We start from the raw sequence: 19,235 nt of genomic DNA on the forward strand, positions 1-19,235 counted from the left end.
TAAAAAAAAATTCTGTAGACAGAAGTTGCAAAACAAAACTAAAACAAACGTATTTTTAAAAAAAATAAACGTACGATAAATCAAGAGATACATGTATTCGCGATAATATATAACCTCCGCAAGTAGGTTAATTAAGGAAGCATATGGACAATTTAGCGTGTTATTTTGACAGGAATATACGAAATCATAAGATCAAACTACTGTTTTGAATCAAACCAAAAACTTAATATATTCCGCTTAAATAATAAAATCGGGTAGTACATTACTACTACCTCGGTGCATTATCGCGTGATAACTATAAATAGCTAACATAAATTCTATAATATAAATGAGATAAACTCCGTGGTTTCCACAAAACAATAAACATAATAAGATATTCGTTATCACCACATGTCATAATGAATAATTTGATTACTTGGGTATATGTAATATATACAGGGCTTAATACCAGATTTACACATTGTTTTGCAGTCATTATTATAATACCGCACTTAGAAATTTATTTGAAATCATCGCAATCAAAAAACGCATCTATAATTAACGCTTTGGATCTTACATAATGATATAAGAAAATCCGATGCTTAAGATGAGAAAGGATCTATCAAATGTATCAATACAAAGAGAGTTGTTCTTGGCTTTTATTGTGATATCAAAGTAAAACCTAAATGTCAGGCTCGAGAACGAATCATCAACTGTATTGATTTCAGAGATATCCACGAGTTTTTCCAGAAGTACCATACAATATATCTATGATCAGTTTTCTAAGAGTCGATGTACTGTCCGTTATTTATTATAAATCAAAGCAAAATATAATTCGTTTCAAATACATATATTTATAAATAATAAACAGTAGTTTAAATATCTACATAATTGTGCAACAGTGTCATATTGTCTATTGACAAACAAAAACATGTAGGTAAATAAAGTAAATACACAGAAAGAGAGAGAGAACTGCTACATTTAGCAACATAATGAGAATAAAGTTACATTTCGGTGTCAGGCTCGGGGACGAATCATCAGCTGTATTGATTTCAGAGATATCCACGAGTTTTTCCAGTGTAGCCATACTATGTATTTAGGATCAGTTTTCTCAGAGTCGGCGTACTCTCCATTAGGGTTGGCGTAGAAACAACTATTGAACCACCCTGCTGTTCTGTACTTGGTGGCACAGCTACCGCTGCTCTTCCCGTCGTTATCCTGATCCAGGGTAGAGAACTTCATGTTGTTGTTGTAATCCAGGCTATCCCCTACAATCACAGTGGTTGTACATAATCCTGATAATACAACAGTATTCATAAATAGTATAATCATTATGTTTGTACATTTACCTTATATTATAATATTGTCCTAAAGCAATTTTTGAAACATTCTGAATGATTGAAGAAACAATGAATCAGCTAATATTTGATGAATAGCATTTAAAAAAAATGTAAATTCATACCAAAAATGATCAATATTCTGGTTTTGCATTTATATGAAACAATGTATATATTCTCCTATAAATCATTTAAGTGCGCTGTTTAAGAGGAATTTTTAGGTAAACATTTTGTAACCCATTATGGCCAGGCATTCAGAAGTTGGAGTTCTATTCGCTTTTTGCTATTCACTATTCGAATAGCGAATAAAATTCTCTGGTCGGTTCGCTATTCAAATTACCGTAAACATGGTAATAAACGTAAATTCAAAATTTCATATAAACTTCCATTTTTAATTGAAAAAACAGTTTTATTGTAAAAATTATTACTCGTTGACGTCACCTGAACATTGACATAATAAACACGACCAGTAAGAGGCTTAGCTAGCCTGGCAAAAATAGGACATTTTATATAATACAGTTATAATGGGACATCTTTCAAGGGGCTGGCTAACATCCTGTATCCTATATCTGGGCCTTCATATTTGCTGGAGATGGGGCCCCGGGAAAGCCCAATTGACCCTGAAAAGAAATTGGGTTTACACGGCCACTAACAGGCTTAGCTAGCCTGGCAAAAATAGGACATTTCGTATAATACAATTATAATTGGATATCTTTCAAGGGGCTGGCTCACACCCTGTACCCAATATCTGGGCCTTCATATTTGGTGGCGATAGGGCCCCGGGACAGCCCAGTCGACCCTCAAAAGGATTTGGGTTTACACTGCCATCAACAGGCTTAGCTAGCCTGGAGAAAATAGGAAAATCGTATAATACAATTATAATGGGATTTCTTTCAAGGGGCTGGCTTACACCCTGTATCCCATATCTGGGCCTTCCTATTTGGTGAGGATGGGGCCCGGGACAGCCCAGTCGACCCTCAAAAGGATTTGGGTTTACATGACCAGTAAGAGGCTTAGCTAGCCTGGCGAAAAATGCGACATTTCGTAAAATACAGTTATAATGGGATTTCTTTCAAGGGGCTGGCTAACACCCTGTATCCCATATTTGGGCCTTTATATTTAGTTATGATGAGGCCCCGGGACGGCCCAGTCGACCCGCAAAAGGAATTGTGTTTAAACGACCAGTTAGAGGCTTAGCTAGCCTGGCGAAAAATGCGACATTTCGTATAATACAGTTATAATGGGATTTCTTAAAAGGGGCTGGTTAACATCCTGTATCCCATATTTAACCCTTTATATTTGTTGAAGATGGGGCCCCGGGAGAGTCCAGTCGACCCTCAAAAGGAATTGGGTTTACACGACCATTGAGAGGCTTAGCTAGCCTGGCGAAAATATGACATAATACGGTAATAATGGGATATCTTTCAAGGGGCTGGCTAACACCCTGTATCCCATATCTGGGCCTTCATATTTGGTGAGGATGGGGCCCCGGACAGCCCAGTCGACCCTCAAAAGAAATTGGGTTTACACGGCCATTAACAGGCTAAGCGGGCCTGGCGAAAATAGGACATTTTGTATTATACATGTACAATTATAATGGGATTTCTTTCAAGGGGCTGGCTAACACCCTATATCTGTAAACAGATAGCCATGCTATGACCTTGAATTGCTAGTATTACATAATGGTCACTATGATATTTAAGTGTACCTAGGTACTGCGCAGTGAATGGTGTTAATGATAATTAATAGAATGAACTCTGTGAATCTTGTAGCACTGCGTAGTATTCCTAAATGATGTTATGAAACCAGGTGAATAATACGGGCATAATAATATCCAATTTGAGAGTTTAAAAACAAGTGTCATATTTGGCGATTCTGTGTCTGCAACGATAGCTCTAGTTCTCTATATTGAGTCATGTATTGTGTATTCTATATATTAACCTTTGTAACCTTTTATGCCGTGTATGAATGAACGTATTATGAGTAAGTGATGCCTCATACTAGGTGGGGGACTCCGAGACCCAGGACTCGGAGACTCAAATCCTGCATCCAGACTCTTTGATTGGCAGTTTTGACGGTTTTGTTACTTTATTTAGAAATAAAATATTAATTTTAATTTTGAACACTAAATGTTCACTCATGATCATCGTAGATGGGCCGAACTAGTCAGAACTGTCCATCATAAGTAAAATGTTATATATACCCATGTAAAATGATGTTGAACAGATTTATAGATAGATTTAGAGATAGAGAGATTCCGCTTATAGAGATTCTGAGACTCCTGATTTGGGCTGCTATTAGCTGATGTAATTGTAACTATACGATCACGCTTAATAAAACCGCTTGAGAAAGAAATACTGGACTTGTCATCACTAAGTTTGAGCTGACCCTCAGTTGGATCCGTAAGACAGAAGGCTTACATATCCCACATCTTCGCCTTCATATTTGGCGAGGATGGAGCCCCGGGGAAGCCCAGTCGACCCTCAAAAAGAATTGGATTCACACGACCAGTAAGAGGCTTAGCTAGCCTGACGAAAAATAGGACGTTTCGTATAATACAGTTATAATGGAATATCTCTCAAGGGGCTGGCTAACACCTGTATCCCATATCTCGGCCTTCATATTTAGTGAGGATGGGGCCCCGGGACAGCCCAGTCGACCCTCAAAAGAAACTGGGTTTACACGACCAGAAAGAGGCTTAGCTAGCCTGGCGAAAATAGGACATTTCGTATAATACAATTATAATGGGATATCTTTCAAAGGGACTGGCTTGCACCCTGTATCCCATAATTGGGCCTTCATATTTGGTGAGGATGGGGCCCCAGGACAGCCCAGTCGACCCTCAAAAGGAATTGGGTTTACACGACCAGTAAGAGGCTAAGCTAGCCTGGCAAAACTATGACATAATACAGTTATAATGGAATATCTTCCAAGGGGCTGGCTAACATCCTGTATCCCACATCTTGGCCTTCATATTTGGTGAGGATGGGACCCCGGGACAGCCCAGTCGACCCTCAAAAGAAATTGGGTTTACACGACCAGTAAGAGGCTTAGCTAGCCTGGCGAAAATAGGACATTTTGTATAATACAATTATAATGGGATATCTTTCAAGGGGCTGGCTAACACCCTGTATCCCACATCTTGGCCTTCATATTTGGTGAGGATGGGGCCCCGGGACAGCCCAGTCGACCCGCAAAAGGAATTAGGTTTACACGGCCAATAACAGGCTTAGCTAGCCTGGCGAAATGAGGAAATTTCGTATAATACAATTATAATGGGATATCTTTCAATGGGCTGGCTTACACACTTTATGCCATATTTGGGCCTTCATATTTGGTTGGAATTGGGCCCCGGAACAGCCAAGTAGACCATTAAAGGGAATTGGGTTTACACGGCCATTAACAGGCTAAGCGGGCCTGGCGAAAATAGTAAATTTCGTATAATACAATTATAATGGGATTTCTTTCAAGGGGCTGGCTAACACTCTGATTCCCATATCTGGGCCTTCATATTTGGTGAGGACGGGGCCCCGGGAGTCCAGAGGGAGTTCATGATTTTCATCTGATTATTTCCACGGAAACCAGGAATAAGATAAAGGCCCACATCTGTTGGTGAAAGAATGAAATTATTTTTAAAAATGCAAATACATGTACTTCCAACAAGCTTGATCATCTCTTAACAGAACATAAAATGCTTTGATTGATTGCTATATCGGGAAAAACTCTCTTTTGTTTTTGATATCATAAATCTGTAACTAATATATTTCTTTCCTAGTTGACAATTACTATTTACCAATTAGCTTTAAAAAGAATAAGGCTTGAAAAACGGAATTTGCACGAGTGTGAAATTAAACCTGGTAGTTGTGGAGACCTAAGCTTTTCCTTCACATAAAATGCATTTAATGGACATTGCCCCAAGATCAGTTTGTATTTCTGAGTCAATGATAAATTTTTCATCATGTAATAAATCATTAAATTTGTATGTATTATGGGCGTTAAATACATGTATATGTAAATATACATACATGTATTACGCATATAGATGTACATGAGTGCTAATGTTTATATCTTTTGGATGTGTTAATTGTACATTATGAACGTTTATTATACAATATTACTGAAACCCCTTTGAGGACCCTTAATGATCAATAAAGAATTGAAATTTACAGCTTTAAAGAATTGTTGAATTTTCACGATAAGCTATAACTTTGAAGACTTTGTTTTTTAATTTATCAAAAAGAAGTATTTGCTTTTAAAGATATCGGATAATTTTGGCACTCAGTTTCATAAGTGCCTGATACATGCACATACAATTTAGAATACATGCAGACTAGGAATATAGCGAGGACAGCGCACCAGTGTTGACTGAAATGCACGCAAATGGAATCCCAAGCGAGGTGGTAGTAGTTGTAGAAGAGACATAGATTTATAACATCAATATTAATTCAAACAAATAGTGCAACATTAATTAAAATCAAGGAATAAATATTTGCACACCAATTGTTTTCTTTAATATGTGTTTTGGTATGTACAGCAGGGAGGGGGGGGGGGGCACAACTTCCCTGGATTGTCTTTTTTTCTTCAAACAATAAATTTAAATACACTTAAATGCATACATGTACTAGTCATTAATAGTTATACAATATCTAACATTTTGCTGCCGGACTTAGATTCAGTTCTCTTAAATCTATCACAATTTTGCAAGTCGATAAAAAGTGGGAACCTTAGTTCCGGTGTAGCGTATAGTTACCATTCCGGCGTAGCGTATAGTTACCATAGAAAAGAAACCTACTAGCATGTCCATGCATGGATTTAGAGCAGAGAGTCGCCCACCCCCACCAAACAAAATTATCTCTCAGAGCCCCCCCCCCTCCCACGGGAAATTTTCTGAATACGGGCATCGCCCTAAGTGGGCTTTTCACAAGTGTGTAGCCATGTGTTTCTATAATATTTGCAGAGAGGATGCCTTCAAGATCAAGAAAAATTCATCCAAAAGGAGGGGGCTGAAATATAATTTGGGGGGGGGGGGGGGTGTTTGACCCTCTTCTTCTAGATCGACATATATAATTGCCAACTCTAGTTACAGTGGGGTTTTCTCTGGTATCTATAAAAATATATATAATGCCAAGTGACTAAATAATGTCATGTACACACCGCCTCCTTTACAAAAAATGCTGTAAATCATTGAGTTATTGGGCGAAGCAGAGGCATATTTCAGGTGTTTGGGTGGGGTGGGGTTTTTTTTATGGGGGGGGGGGGGTCATTGCTGCTTAAAATCAATTTGGATTCGAAGCATAGTGTTGACAAAGAAAACACAAGGTTAGGCATTTCTGTGTCTTGCACGTTTTTCTCTAAATATTGAAGGAGACCTTGACTTTCATATCGCTGTCTTGTTTTGTTTATTTTGGGTGGTGGCATGGGATGGTTTCGCAGGAAAGACACGGTCAAATTTTATAAAAAAAGGGGTAAACATGAGGTTTGGGTAGTTATTTGAGGGTTAAAAATTCCTAGAATATTCATTTCTTATATTTTGTGGATAAAGGGGCTTATGTCTATGTCATTGACAAATGACACTTTAGATGTGAAACTGTGCCTTCTATTTTGACTTTCGATTTTTAATGGAAAAGGAAGGGGGGCTGTCAAAACATAAAATCTCACTCGAATGGAACGTGAATGATTTCAAAACAATTCTTGAATATTTGCATGGATATAAATTAGGCTGCAAATCCTATCGTAGTTTATGGGCGTCGCCGGGGATTAGAGAGTATAATTGGACCACGTATATATATATATATAAAAGCGAATAAGGGACAATTCTTCAAAAAAAAATTTGAGATCGACCCTGGCTATTCTAAAAATGTTTAATGTAAGTTGTACATTTTTTATTCCGCAATGTCGTAAATGAGTTTTGATCATGTCTCCCAAACATGTAAACCAGTTGAAACAAATTTTAGAAATCCACTGAAAAAAAAACATACTCTGAAAAAAAATACAATCATTATCTGCTTTACCTTTCCTCCACATATAGAAGCATTTTCATTTTCAACTTTAAGTTAAATATGAATGAATACCTCGCATTTCAGCAAAAAGTGAAGAAATATTCAAACATAACTATGATATAAACCAATTTTAAATTACAAAACGACGTATAAAATAAGGTGTAAATTACTAATTTTCGATTACCCATTAACCGCTATAACAACAAAAGACAGGGCTGTCCCGGGGCCCCATCCTCACCAAATATGAAGGCCCAAATATGGTATACTGGGTGTTAGCCAGCCCCTTGAAAGAAATCCCATTATAACTGTATTATACGAAATGTCACATTTTTCGCCAGGCTAGCTAAGCCTCTTACTGGTCGTGCTCATTATGTCAATGTTCAATGTAGGTCAGCAAGTAATAATTTTTACTATAAAACTATTTTTTTCAAATAAAAAGTGAAGTTATTATGGAATTTTGAATTTACGTTTATTAGCATGTTTACGGTAATTTGAATAGCGAACCGACCACAGAATTCTATTCGCTTTTCGAATAGTGAATAGCGAAAAGCAAATAGAACTCCAACTTCTGAATGCCTTATGGCCACACCTTACAACTGGGGACCAAACTTAACAACCTTCCGTCTTCCCTACCTGAGAATGATTCCACACAAATTACAGCTTTCCTGGCTGATTGGTTTCTGAGGAAAAGATTTTTACAGATGCACTATGTAAAAATTTGACCCCCCCCCTTGTCTTTGCACAAATTTGCGTTTACATTACCTGGGGATGCTTCCACACGAATTTTAGCTTTTCTGGCCGAATAGTTTTTTTTAAGAAGAATAAACCGCTTACTATCTTAATCAAAGTACTGAAGTACTGAAAGCCGGGCTCTTTTGGTGTGTCTTTATGCATATTGTGTAGTAAAGACTGAAAATCTCTCTCTCTCTCTCTCTCTCTCTCTCTCTCTCTCTCTCATGCTTTTAATGTCGGCAAAGCATCAGAGAGCGACCAAATTTTGTAAGCGGCTATAAACAAAAAATATGTCTGTCTAGTAGAAGTTAAAAAGTTTAACAGTTGCTGCCTTGAATTTTGCAACAAGCATTATATATTCAATTCCCGTTTCTTCATCGCGCAGCAAAGTAGTTCATGGAAATTCATGTGCATTGTATGTGTCCAAAATGCATAGTAATGTTTTAAAAACACGTTATTAATAAGAAAACTAAAAAAGATAGACAATTCATTCGAAATTTAAAAAAAAAGAAACAAAATGCAAACACTTTTGACAAAACGTGGCTCTTTGTGTAACTATTTGGTATAGCGGAAGCTTTGCTTTGACGCTGTTCGGTTTTTTGTTTATTTGTGCTATTTATAGTAACATTGGCGATTTGCCTGCCTATAGCCAGGACTCTGCTTTCGGCAGAGCCCGGCTAAAAAATCATAGAGCAAAATGCAAATTCAAAGCAGAGCTCCAAAAAGATACATATGTGATCAGGTTCCTAGAATAAACAATATATTCAATGAAATATATTTGCGTGCGTGCGTTCGTGCGTGTGTGTGTGTGTGTAAAATTTGGCCCCACACTACCACCGGGTGTCATGATTTGAACAAACTTGAATCTACCCTACCTGAAGATGATTCACACAAGTTTCAGCTTAGTGACAACCATTAATGATACAACGCTGCTTAATGATGTAAATCGCATTCAGCGTTGCAATTAAAACAAGCAAATATCGACACCCTCAACTGCTTATGATACACAATTATATGATCATTAAAACCCCTGTCACACTGGAGATACGCCCTCACGGCGATCCCGCTGCGTCCTTAAATAATATAAAACGCCAAGGTAAACGCAGTAGACTCTCTTATAGCGCCGAAACAACGCAACGGCATCTTCGTCCGTCGCGGTGGGATCGCCTTGAACATTTAAGAACGCTATGCGACGGCGCGCACTTTGAACATGCACAAAGTACGCGCCGTGGCTCGGCGTTCTGATAAACACGCCGTAAAAGCGTAGTGAGGTCACCGTGACAGCGCTGTAAGATCTCTTACAGCGACGCAAGAGCTCAGTCTTCGCGCCCAAGGAACGCAGCTAATCGCAGTGTAGACGCAGTGATAGGTCAATTGCGCTTGCAAGGAGACCTTATGGAGTCCTTCAGGATCTCACTGCGTCTCTATCGTGCCCTCATTGCGCATCTACAGCGTTGTTTCTCTTTTGACTGCGTTCACACAGCGACCCCAAAGAGCTGTTGCTACGTTCATCGCGCTCTCGTGACGTTTCTTCTGCGTTTATACCGCACTCCCACGGCGTTTCAAGTGCGTTGTCATCAAGACCACGAAAACTCGAACAATGACTGTTGTACAATAGCAAACGATGTAATAATTATCAAACTGGATGCAGATGACAATGTAAAATGTAGCATTTGCTAATTTTCCAAGACCAATCTATGGAAGTACTGGATGGAACTCATGCCATTAGGTTTTAATGTTTTCAAATCTTTTCTATGTTTTCTAACAACTAATAGCGAATCTTTTTTTTTAGACCTGACTACTAAGAGTTTTATCCTAGTTCTTCACAAATTGTTTAGAAGTAGTTATGTATCAATTACAATGTGCCTTTCTATTAAATCAAAACTATTTTTAATCATTTATTTACTAGTTGTATATTCTTGTTTGTTCCCCATACAATTGTACAAATTACATGTAATATTAACCTACCAAGAAGTAAGGAACGTCTTGTGCACGCAGTCAGCCCGCAGAGCACGTCATGAGTTCTCGGCGGAGACTCAGCGAGAGCGCATTTAATCACCATGTCGAACTCCATGGAAACGCAGTTACAAGCCGTTGGAGCTCCATAAGAATGCCTCGGTAGCCGTAAGGACACCGTGATATCTCTACTTATAAAATTTTCAAATAAAACTTCATTTTTTTCTGAATTTTCCTTGCGATCCTACGGCGATTCCATGAATCTTACAACGCCGTGAACACGCTGTGGGGACGCAGTTTGTTGGATGTGGCCTTAAGCGTTGCAGTCGCACCCTTTAATGATACAAAACGATAACTTTTCATTTTCCTCAATTTGCTCAACAATCATCATTTTAGTTTTTAAGATCAATTCTATGTTAAAAATCGAAACTATATAGGAGTCCAGGCATTCATAGTCACCAATCATCTTTATATTGCATACAATGATACATATGTTGATGTAATAAATAGCTAGATAACATAAATTTGAATTAATTACATGATAAAAGAAAAATATTGGAGGGCAAACCAACATCTAAAGAATGTTTCCAGGGAAACCGAAAACTATTTTAAAAACGTGATTATTTCGTATTTTATGAATACCATAGAAGTTATCATTTAACCAAACTTATAGATATATATATATGTACATGTATTTGAAATATACACGTCAAATAAAAAGCTGACACTTGTTGCTATAGTTACAAGGTAAAAATAAAGATAATCAAAGTGATTCTGTAAAGCGAAAATACTTGTTTTAAATGAAATTTACGACCATTCTTCGTTGCTATTTGTAGTAAACAATCCATACTTTTAGATGAAATATATTCAAGCATTATTGAACATAGTTAAATTGCAATTGCTAAGGAAACATGTAAAGTTTAACAAATAATTCAAAAATTCTTAATTGTTCGAAACGTCATGGAAACAGCCATTTATTTTGCTAAAATGCAGTTGCAACTGATATTACATAAAAGTTAAGAACATGTTTCGTCATTTTAATCAATTTATTTTGAAGTATTACGTTACAAATATGAGGAGAAATTGTTCAAAGGTACCTCAAATATGCAGATTTATGAGATTTTAATTGTTGTTACCAAAGCAACATACTTCAATTTTCACATATATTATCTTTGTTGCAAAAAGAAAACAACCGGTTGATTTTATAAATTTAAAACTGTTTATGTTTGAATTAACTTGCCCATGAATAATTTTCTATAACATAAAAAATACACAGTATTTTGTACCTAATTATTTTATTCTGTGTAACTGAAACTGCTGCAATTACTCCTCATTTAAACAAATAACTAATTTATCCGAACAAATAAGTTTTTTTTCATCTGGTACTTCCACGCCGCCGTAATATTATCATTTCATGGGGGGAAAAAATTAAGAACTAAAATTATGAAAAAGCTAGTTTTTTAGTTACCGAACACCTCTTTAATGACCAAAATTTAAATTAATAATTTCATTTTTAATAACAGCTATATGTATTAAAAGTCTAACAAGGGACTTCTTGGTCTGTATGGATTTTTTAAATTTAAGCTATAAAGGAAATAAATGCTTTGTGATTTACATATCAAATAAGATAACGTAGATGCATTTAAGTGCTAGTTATATTATTACAAAGGTGACTTGATCAGGGTCGGATTACGTGGAGTTGAGATCATTAGATCAGAAGTAACGTATAGGGTCCAGTTTGATCTAATGATCTTCGCCTTGCACTTTGATTAAGATCCTCTATGAAATTAAATTTATTATCCTTCCACAAAGTTAAAAACAATCAAACAAAACCATTATATTAACTGAACACAACTTATTCTAGATAAATAAACACTTTAAAAACGCGCTAACAAGTAAAAGTTACTTATTGTGTTCCACGTCATTAGCTTCAGATAGTGTTGGAAATACAGGTGACTCCGCTTCGCGTCTGGTTTGATATGATGATTCACGCCTTGCGACTGAGCGTAATCATAATCGCGGCGACTTTATTTCGCAGTTGATTGATTAACTGGTTCGCGACGACTAATGTTCGCGTCCAAGTCTTATCCAAACTCGTTTTTGGGAGTTGATTTTAATCAACTCTCCTATGCAGTTACTCTGACAAACCGAAAGTGAAACAGTGTTTGGACCAAAGCACAAATCATCGCCGCTGACAAGAATTAGTTCTTGAGAATAATTGATAAATTCGAAATAATGTATGCTAAAGCATTGTTTTCCAAGGAAACATATTTATAAATACCTTTTTTTTCAAGGAAACATATTTATAAATACCTTGAAAATAGTCAGATTTTAAATGGTACGAACAATTTAGATATTGTTTTCTTAAGCCAGAGTTCAATATAGTCTCGTTCAACTCGACGCTCGGTTGTCTCCGTAAATCTCCGACAAGCAGAGAGTCACTCTTGCTTGTCGGGGATTAACGGCGACAGCAAAGAGTTTGATTGAACGAGAGGAGAGTTCAATATTGCTTGGATCCATAAATTTTCCAGAAATATTTCTATCACTGATAGATAGTTTGATTGAATTTATTCTATCTTTAAATATTACTTAACATGATTCATATGGGGTTTTATCAACATTCTTGTGTCGAAAAAGTCCGAAAATTCATTTTATAAAAAATGTGCGTAATTCAAATACAGATTAGAAACTTCCTGAACTTGTCATGCAAAATAACATGTCATTGGTTTTAAAATAAATAAACATCGATAACTCCCATCAGTTCTTCGGTACTTTGATGTTATACATGTAACAACCACTCGACAAGAAATGGTTCGTGGCTGGAAATATTCGAAACGAGTGACCACGCAAAAATCGATCGCATACCAATAAATGTTGGTTTACAGTTTATGCATCACCGAGAATATAAATCTTTCGCTTTTTAAGCGGTTAACGTATATATGCTAAACGCTTAATGTCATTTAAGCAAAATATTTACGCAACCGGATGCTTAGTCATTGTAAAACCTTAAGCAAACTATTGAGCGCACTGAAAGCTGGACCAATTAAAAGTGTGCGTGTATCACATTTTTAAAAGACGATTTTAAAATTTCTTCTTTAATCAAATATAGTATTTTTTTTAATAACGTAAGCATTTTTCAATTTTTAATCCACAGTTGGGAAACAAAACGAATTACTAGTAATTAATGAAATTAATTCTTTTGAAAGCTAAACCTTAATGATTACGTGTGTTGGTTACAAAAAAAATTCTCAAAAAGGAAAAAAAGAGCTCTTATAATTGCACAATATTATCGTCACTGCACAGTATAATTACCCGCATTCCCACTGTACCCCTGCACCTCCAATTTATATTTACTGGTCTCATCCCCGACAGAAAACCGCGAGTAGACAGCATATGCCTTTTCTCCGTTGAATCTTTCCATATCAACTCGCAGTTCCTGGGTCTTCAGTGATGTCAATTTATGTAGCATGTCATTTCCTGTAAAAACCATGTCAATGTACCAGGTTCTTTTTTTCATTCCTTCTGATCTTAATCTATTTATCTTTATTCAATATGATAGTATTTTTATTTTGTTTTTGCGAATCTAGTCAATTTATGTATCTGGTCATATTTTAACCTAATAAAGCATTTATGTGTATATTTAGCCAAGCAAATTTATACTATCACTGCTTCATTGCATTGTTGTATCCATTTAAGTTAAAATAAACATGATTTATAGTTTGAAAGGGCCAGTAAGTTCAACAAAATGCCTTCGTTCCAGTCTGACAACGAAAAAGGACCCCTGTTTACCAACCTGTAGTGGTTTGTCTACGTATTTTGTTTTATAAGAACAAAGTATACAAAAACTTCAAACACAATAATTATCGTATAGAATATTGTGTAATTCTGTAATTGTTTATATAAATGTTGAATATAAATATACATGCCCTCATTGAGATTCAATCAAAAAAATCTAATTAGTTGTCTAGAAAGCAGCATATCATCTAATACCTAAAATACTATGGTGTTTATTTCCGTTATATTATTTTATATTGTTTATGAAATAAAATACTGATGGCAAAAGTTGTACATATTCGACAACTAATATTTGCGTTTAGTAAACATGTATACACAATTTTTTCCCCGAAAACCACGTTATCAAGCAGTGCGAAAAAATATTTGATAGTGAAAGAAGCGACTTATGTGCAAGAAGGATACCGTTTCTAATCTAAAGACTGCTAAATATTGTGGAAAATGTTTAATAAAACTTCCGTCAGAGTTGTTGTATTTTAGCGTCTGTGTAGTCGTCTACGTTATTATCTGGGTTGGTTTTAGTCGGGCTCATTGTGGAAGCTATGGCCAGGCTATAGCTACGATGGACGGCACCGGATGTTGACTGATCAACCGTTAAATTCATCCTCAGCACAAAAAGTAGTTCAAATGTAAAAGAGAACGTAGAAAGAAGAGGATGCCAGTTAGTTATTGTTCACATGTGATACTAATATATATCTAAATATCACATGGAAGTTTTCTTCTCTGTTACATTCTAGATACTCTGAGTTTGCAAAGTAGAGTTGCTGAGCGGGGTAACGCGTTGTTTACACATTCCACAATTTAAATTGAGAGTTCAAATGGTTACGGGAAGCTTGTACAGCAGTAACTCTCAATTAGACAGTTTAATATCTAACCCTATTACGATTTATTACATTTACGATATCAATTTAGATATATATGCATTAATTTGCTTATAAACTCAGATATTGCATTAGTGCTCTGTTTATTCTGTATAATAATGCCATATCATAAACATTTTTAAATACACATCACATGATTCACGGAAATCCATTACTGAACGCCTTTTGAACACTGGTTTATGAACATAGACTGATAAGTTAAATTAATTGTATAAACTCGAGTTGTTTTACCTTGATACACATTTCATGTAAATGAACAACAAACATTAAAAAGTTGAACTGTGCTATTTTTCTTGTAGTGCCGTCATCTAAGTGACAATATAAAAATTAATTAATAAAAGTATATTACTATTTGATATCTTACGGTTTTAATCTACCCATCCACCCCTTCCTTTATCGTTAAATTTCTGCCCCAATGAAAAATAAATAATGATGTCCCTTTAAAAAATATTAACGGTTTTCTGTACTTTGAGTACTTTGATTTTTTTGGGAAGATTCAATAATCCTTATTACTTTGAACTGCGAATCATGAAACTAAGGACGGACCAAACACCGTCCCATGGTAATTAATTGCGCCTAGTACCTCAGTTTGTTAAAGGTTGTAATTTTCACCTTAAGGGATTTGATAGTCGAGTACTCGTTCATTAATTCAAAACTCTGTGTCCTTTCCAAAACAAATAATGTTAATAGCATACATTTTATCGTAAAAAAACCCCCTATAATCTTATAATAATATGTATTAAATGTTTTTGAATAAATTCAAAAGTATGGTATCTAATCATCCGTTAGCAAATGTCCTGGCCTTACTTTTTTCTCTTACGAAATAAAATGAAATGTATTGAATTTTATTCACGATTTTACAAGTAATCCGCTAAAAATGTTTAAATCAATAATCGGTGTGACCAAGAGACAGTCGCGTACTCTAGTCCTCGTTGATATTCCTAGTTTTCAACGATCAAAACAGTCCATTATTTCGTAGAAATTGACACCAGGTAAAATTATATCCTTCCCCGGTCATCATGCTTCAAGTTGTACATGTACATCGTCGTAGGTTTGCAAGTAATTTTGCAAGTTGCAAACAAAAATACGAGAGACAGAATATAAAAGAATCTCTTGTTTTTTATTAATTTCAACCCCATTTCGTCGATAAACATTATACTAATGATATCAAAGAAGTACATCTTATATTTTGTTCCATGCGCATAATGTATGTTGCTAAAATTGTGAATGTTGTCAACATGTATAATAAAACGGAAAAGAATTGTCTCCCGTCTAATTCATTCAATTAAATGTTATAAAAAGCAGAAGACTCAAGTTTATTTCTCTACTTACGCACGTGTGCTATTAGTAATAACATCGATGATTTATCTGTTGATTTTAAAAAGGACCAACGACCAATATTTAAAGGGAAAAAGCTCTAAACTGTGTTTTCGGACTGTTCATACAAATTAAAAAAGGTAGTTTCTAATGTCTGATTTGGTGTTTGAGAGGGAAATGTTTCTCCATCAACTCAGTGCCCGTGTGCCAAATATCGCAAAGCCAGACTTACACTTAAAATGGTTCACCAGGTAGCAAAAAATATTCTCGTCTCTGGAGAATTATGACTCTGATTAAAATGGGTAGGAATGCATAATGAAAATAATTAATAAGCTCGGCCAAATACCTATTCCTTGAAAATAGACAAAAATGTAATTATTGAAAGGAATTATCAAAATTACAGAGTCTGTGTGAAAGTGAAATGATTATCAAAAATAGCTTGCCTATAATATTTCTTTGATCGTGGGTAATTGACATTGAAGTAAAAAAGAACAAAGGCAAATTTGAATAAAAGTTAAATTGCTTGCTCATCGTGATTTTCTGTTTTGGGGAGAGGCAATGTATAGGTGGTTGAATGGGAAAACCGCAGGTAAGATAAGATAAAACATCCTTTGATTGAGCGGTTTTCGCAGCTATTTTTTGATTAATGAATAAACGGGTTTTTAAAAAAATCTAAAACCCTTTATTTAACGATATCTTAACGAGAAAACTAAAGGAAAAGGGAAATCAATACCGATCCAATACTCGTGGTCAGCGAATCCAAATCCATTCTTGTATTCCGTCCAGTTCCGGTAAAAGTCCACTGATCCATTCACTCTCCGCTGAATCACCTGTTCCATATTTAGAGCAAAGTTCATGTTATTAAATTCTATTCATTAGCAAAAAATTATCAGGTTGATTAAAAACATTTCAAAATCAACTTATCATTTGAAAAATAAATTTCTTATGATCTCAAATTATCAAAATGAGAAATACAGAGAAAGAACAGATAGCATACCGTCCATCCTCCGTTGTTAGTGGTCATATCACAGAACACGGCCTTTGTTTTATATGACGAAGCTGTAATATAATAAACGCCGTTTTCCCATCTTGTTTTTGGATATTTTTCCAAAATGTCAGCACAGTCTGATCCTGCTATGACATGTACTTTTAGAAGAAACTGGCTTATATTTTCCACATTTCTTATCATATTTAGAGCTTTTCCCGAAGAAAGCTGCTCAGCCACATACATACTCGTGTTTCTTATACCTTCGATCTTCCCAACCAGATTTGCTGTAAGAGAAAACACTTCCTGTTTTAAAATGTGCTGTTCGGTCTGAATAGAAGAAAGTTTATCACTGACTTTCTTATCAACGTTCTCAGAAAAATTAGTTAGAAGAGATTCGATTTTCTTGTTTAAGACTTGCTGTTCTGTGTGAGTTGTAGAAAGGACTTCAATGATTTTCTCTTTAATATTTTCAGTCAGATTGGTCGTAAAATACTCAATTTTCCGGCATAACAGTGGTTGTTCGGTTTGAGTTGTCCAAAGTACATCACTTAGTTTCCCCTCAATAGCCTTGGTCAGATTGATTGCAAGAAACTCAATATTTTGTCTTAATTGTTGTTGTCGTTCGGTCTGAGCTGTAGAAGTAAGATCAATGATTTTCTGATCAACTGTCTCAGAAAAATTGGTTGAAAGAGACATTATTTTCTGGTTTAAGATTTGTTGTTCGTTCTGAGTTTTTGAAAGTACATCACTGATTCTTTCTAGTTTCCCAAACAAACTGGCTGTAACGGAGATCAGTTCCTGTCTAAAAAGACGCTGTTCGATTTGAGTTGTGAAAAGTTGGTCACTGATTTTCTTATCAACGTACCTAGTTGGAGATTCAATTTTTTGCCGCTGTTCGGTCTGAAAAGTGGAAAGTAGATTTTCGCTGGTTTTCTTTTGGTCTGTAGACTGATCTTCAATAATGCTCCTTGTTGCATTTCCTATCATTTGTTTAATTTTTTCATCGACAATGGTTTCGACTCCCTCGAGTCTCTTCATCACCATCTGTTCAATACCTTCACTAAATTCCTGCAACCCAATTTTCATGAATTTTAAAGCTGAGTCAACAGACGTCTGTTTATCTTTAAGCTCATCAATCACGACATTTCCGTTAACTATTGCAAATAATGAAATCAAAATCGATATTTCAAAAAGGCTGCCCATCGCCAAGTTTTCCGAAAGATACACTTCAATATTATTGTCTTAAATCATTTCAGTAACACACCAGTTTAAATCCGTTACCTCACCAAAAGTGAAAAGTAAGAATTTAGGAATACACAAATGAAGTTAATCAGTCTCAAACGCTGTTGACCAAGTTCACTTTGTATAAGTGTCACTTCACTTGCTTTTGGTTGTTTTCCCCCTATTTCCTTATGTTTTAAGACGTAAGAGGAAGTGCTCTTTAAATGAATTTTTCTACTTTGAAATTAAAATACTTGCATAAGGTATATGCACGATTTTAGATAGGACGGAGGTTTTGTGGTTATACTTTTTTAACGGACATAGAGTGTCTGATTGCAAACAGAAAAACGCATTGACGTTGGGCTTAACTGAGTGTTGATTATAAGTCTATTTAAAAAAAATGACGCTGCCCTGAGTGACCAGCTTCCTTTAACTAGTAATAAATGATGCTGAAATTGTTGTTTAAGCCCCTTGCTTGTATTGTTTTACCTACTTTCAATGTGTTCATAATAATTATATATTTTTTATTTAGCACCAATTTACTGTTCAAATTTTTTATGTATAATACTTGGATTTCGTTTTTTACTTTTCTGGAGAGGTGCACTTTTATCTGTTATTATCAATTTTGCTTTAGAAATGTTGTATATTCAGGAATAAGAATGTATTCTTGTCATCATTTTTTACACCAAGTAAGTCCATCCATGTCGTAAAATTCAAACTGTTACATTTTTCAATAAAACTTTTTTTTTAAGTTACATGAATCATATTTCACTCAATAAACCAGCATTAAATGTGTAAACGACAACGGAATAAGTAAAATTATGTCATTTAAGACATTCCGTAGTCGGCGCGAAAAACAACAAAATATGTAGAGGGAAAGGAGAAGGGTCACTTTGTTTCAAAACGACGTGAACAGCACTACGAGTCCTCTGATAATGACAACTGAGAGATGAGGAAAGATGGAAAATACAATCAAACAAAATAATCGCCGCAGTACTTCTTCAACCTATCATTGAACTTAAACAGTGATAAA

At 35.4% G+C, this 19,235-nt stretch overlaps 2 protein-coding genes across 5 annotated transcripts in view; both read right to left on the reverse strand.

Annotated features, from left to right (window-relative positions):
- Window positions 1-19,235, reverse strand: part of LOC128188091 (platelet endothelial aggregation receptor 1-like) — a 70,805-nt gene that overhangs the window by 37,590 nt on the left and 13,980 nt on the right. The window lies entirely within an intron of this gene.
- On the reverse strand, window positions 623-18,296 carry LOC128188090 (angiopoietin-4-like). Of its 3 annotated transcripts, none has more exons than XM_052858900.1 (4): window positions 16,991-18,292; window positions 16,727-16,823; window positions 13,316-13,480; window positions 623-1,247 (listed from the first exon to the last, which is right to left on the reverse strand). In XM_052858900.1, the coding sequence occupies exons 1-4, from the start codon at window positions 18,182-18,184 to the stop codon at window positions 997-999; spliced, it is 1,707 nt and encodes a 568-aa protein (XP_052714860.1). In that variant the 5' UTR covers window positions 18,185-18,292; the 3' UTR covers window positions 623-996. The 3 variants fall into 3 exon arrangements, with proteins under 3 accessions (XP_052714860.1, XP_052714861.1, XP_052714862.1); XM_052858902.1 differs by lacking the exon at window positions 623-1,247 and adding an exon at window positions 7,830-10,336; XM_052858901.1 differs by lacking the exon at window positions 13,316-13,480 and having other exon boundaries at window positions 16,991-18,296.

This window comes from Crassostrea angulata, chromosome 6, assembly GCF_025612915.1.
Source record: "Crassostrea angulata isolate pt1a10 chromosome 6, ASM2561291v2, whole genome shotgun sequence".
NCBI lineage: Eukaryota > Metazoa > Mollusca > Bivalvia > Ostreida > Ostreidae > Magallana > Magallana angulata.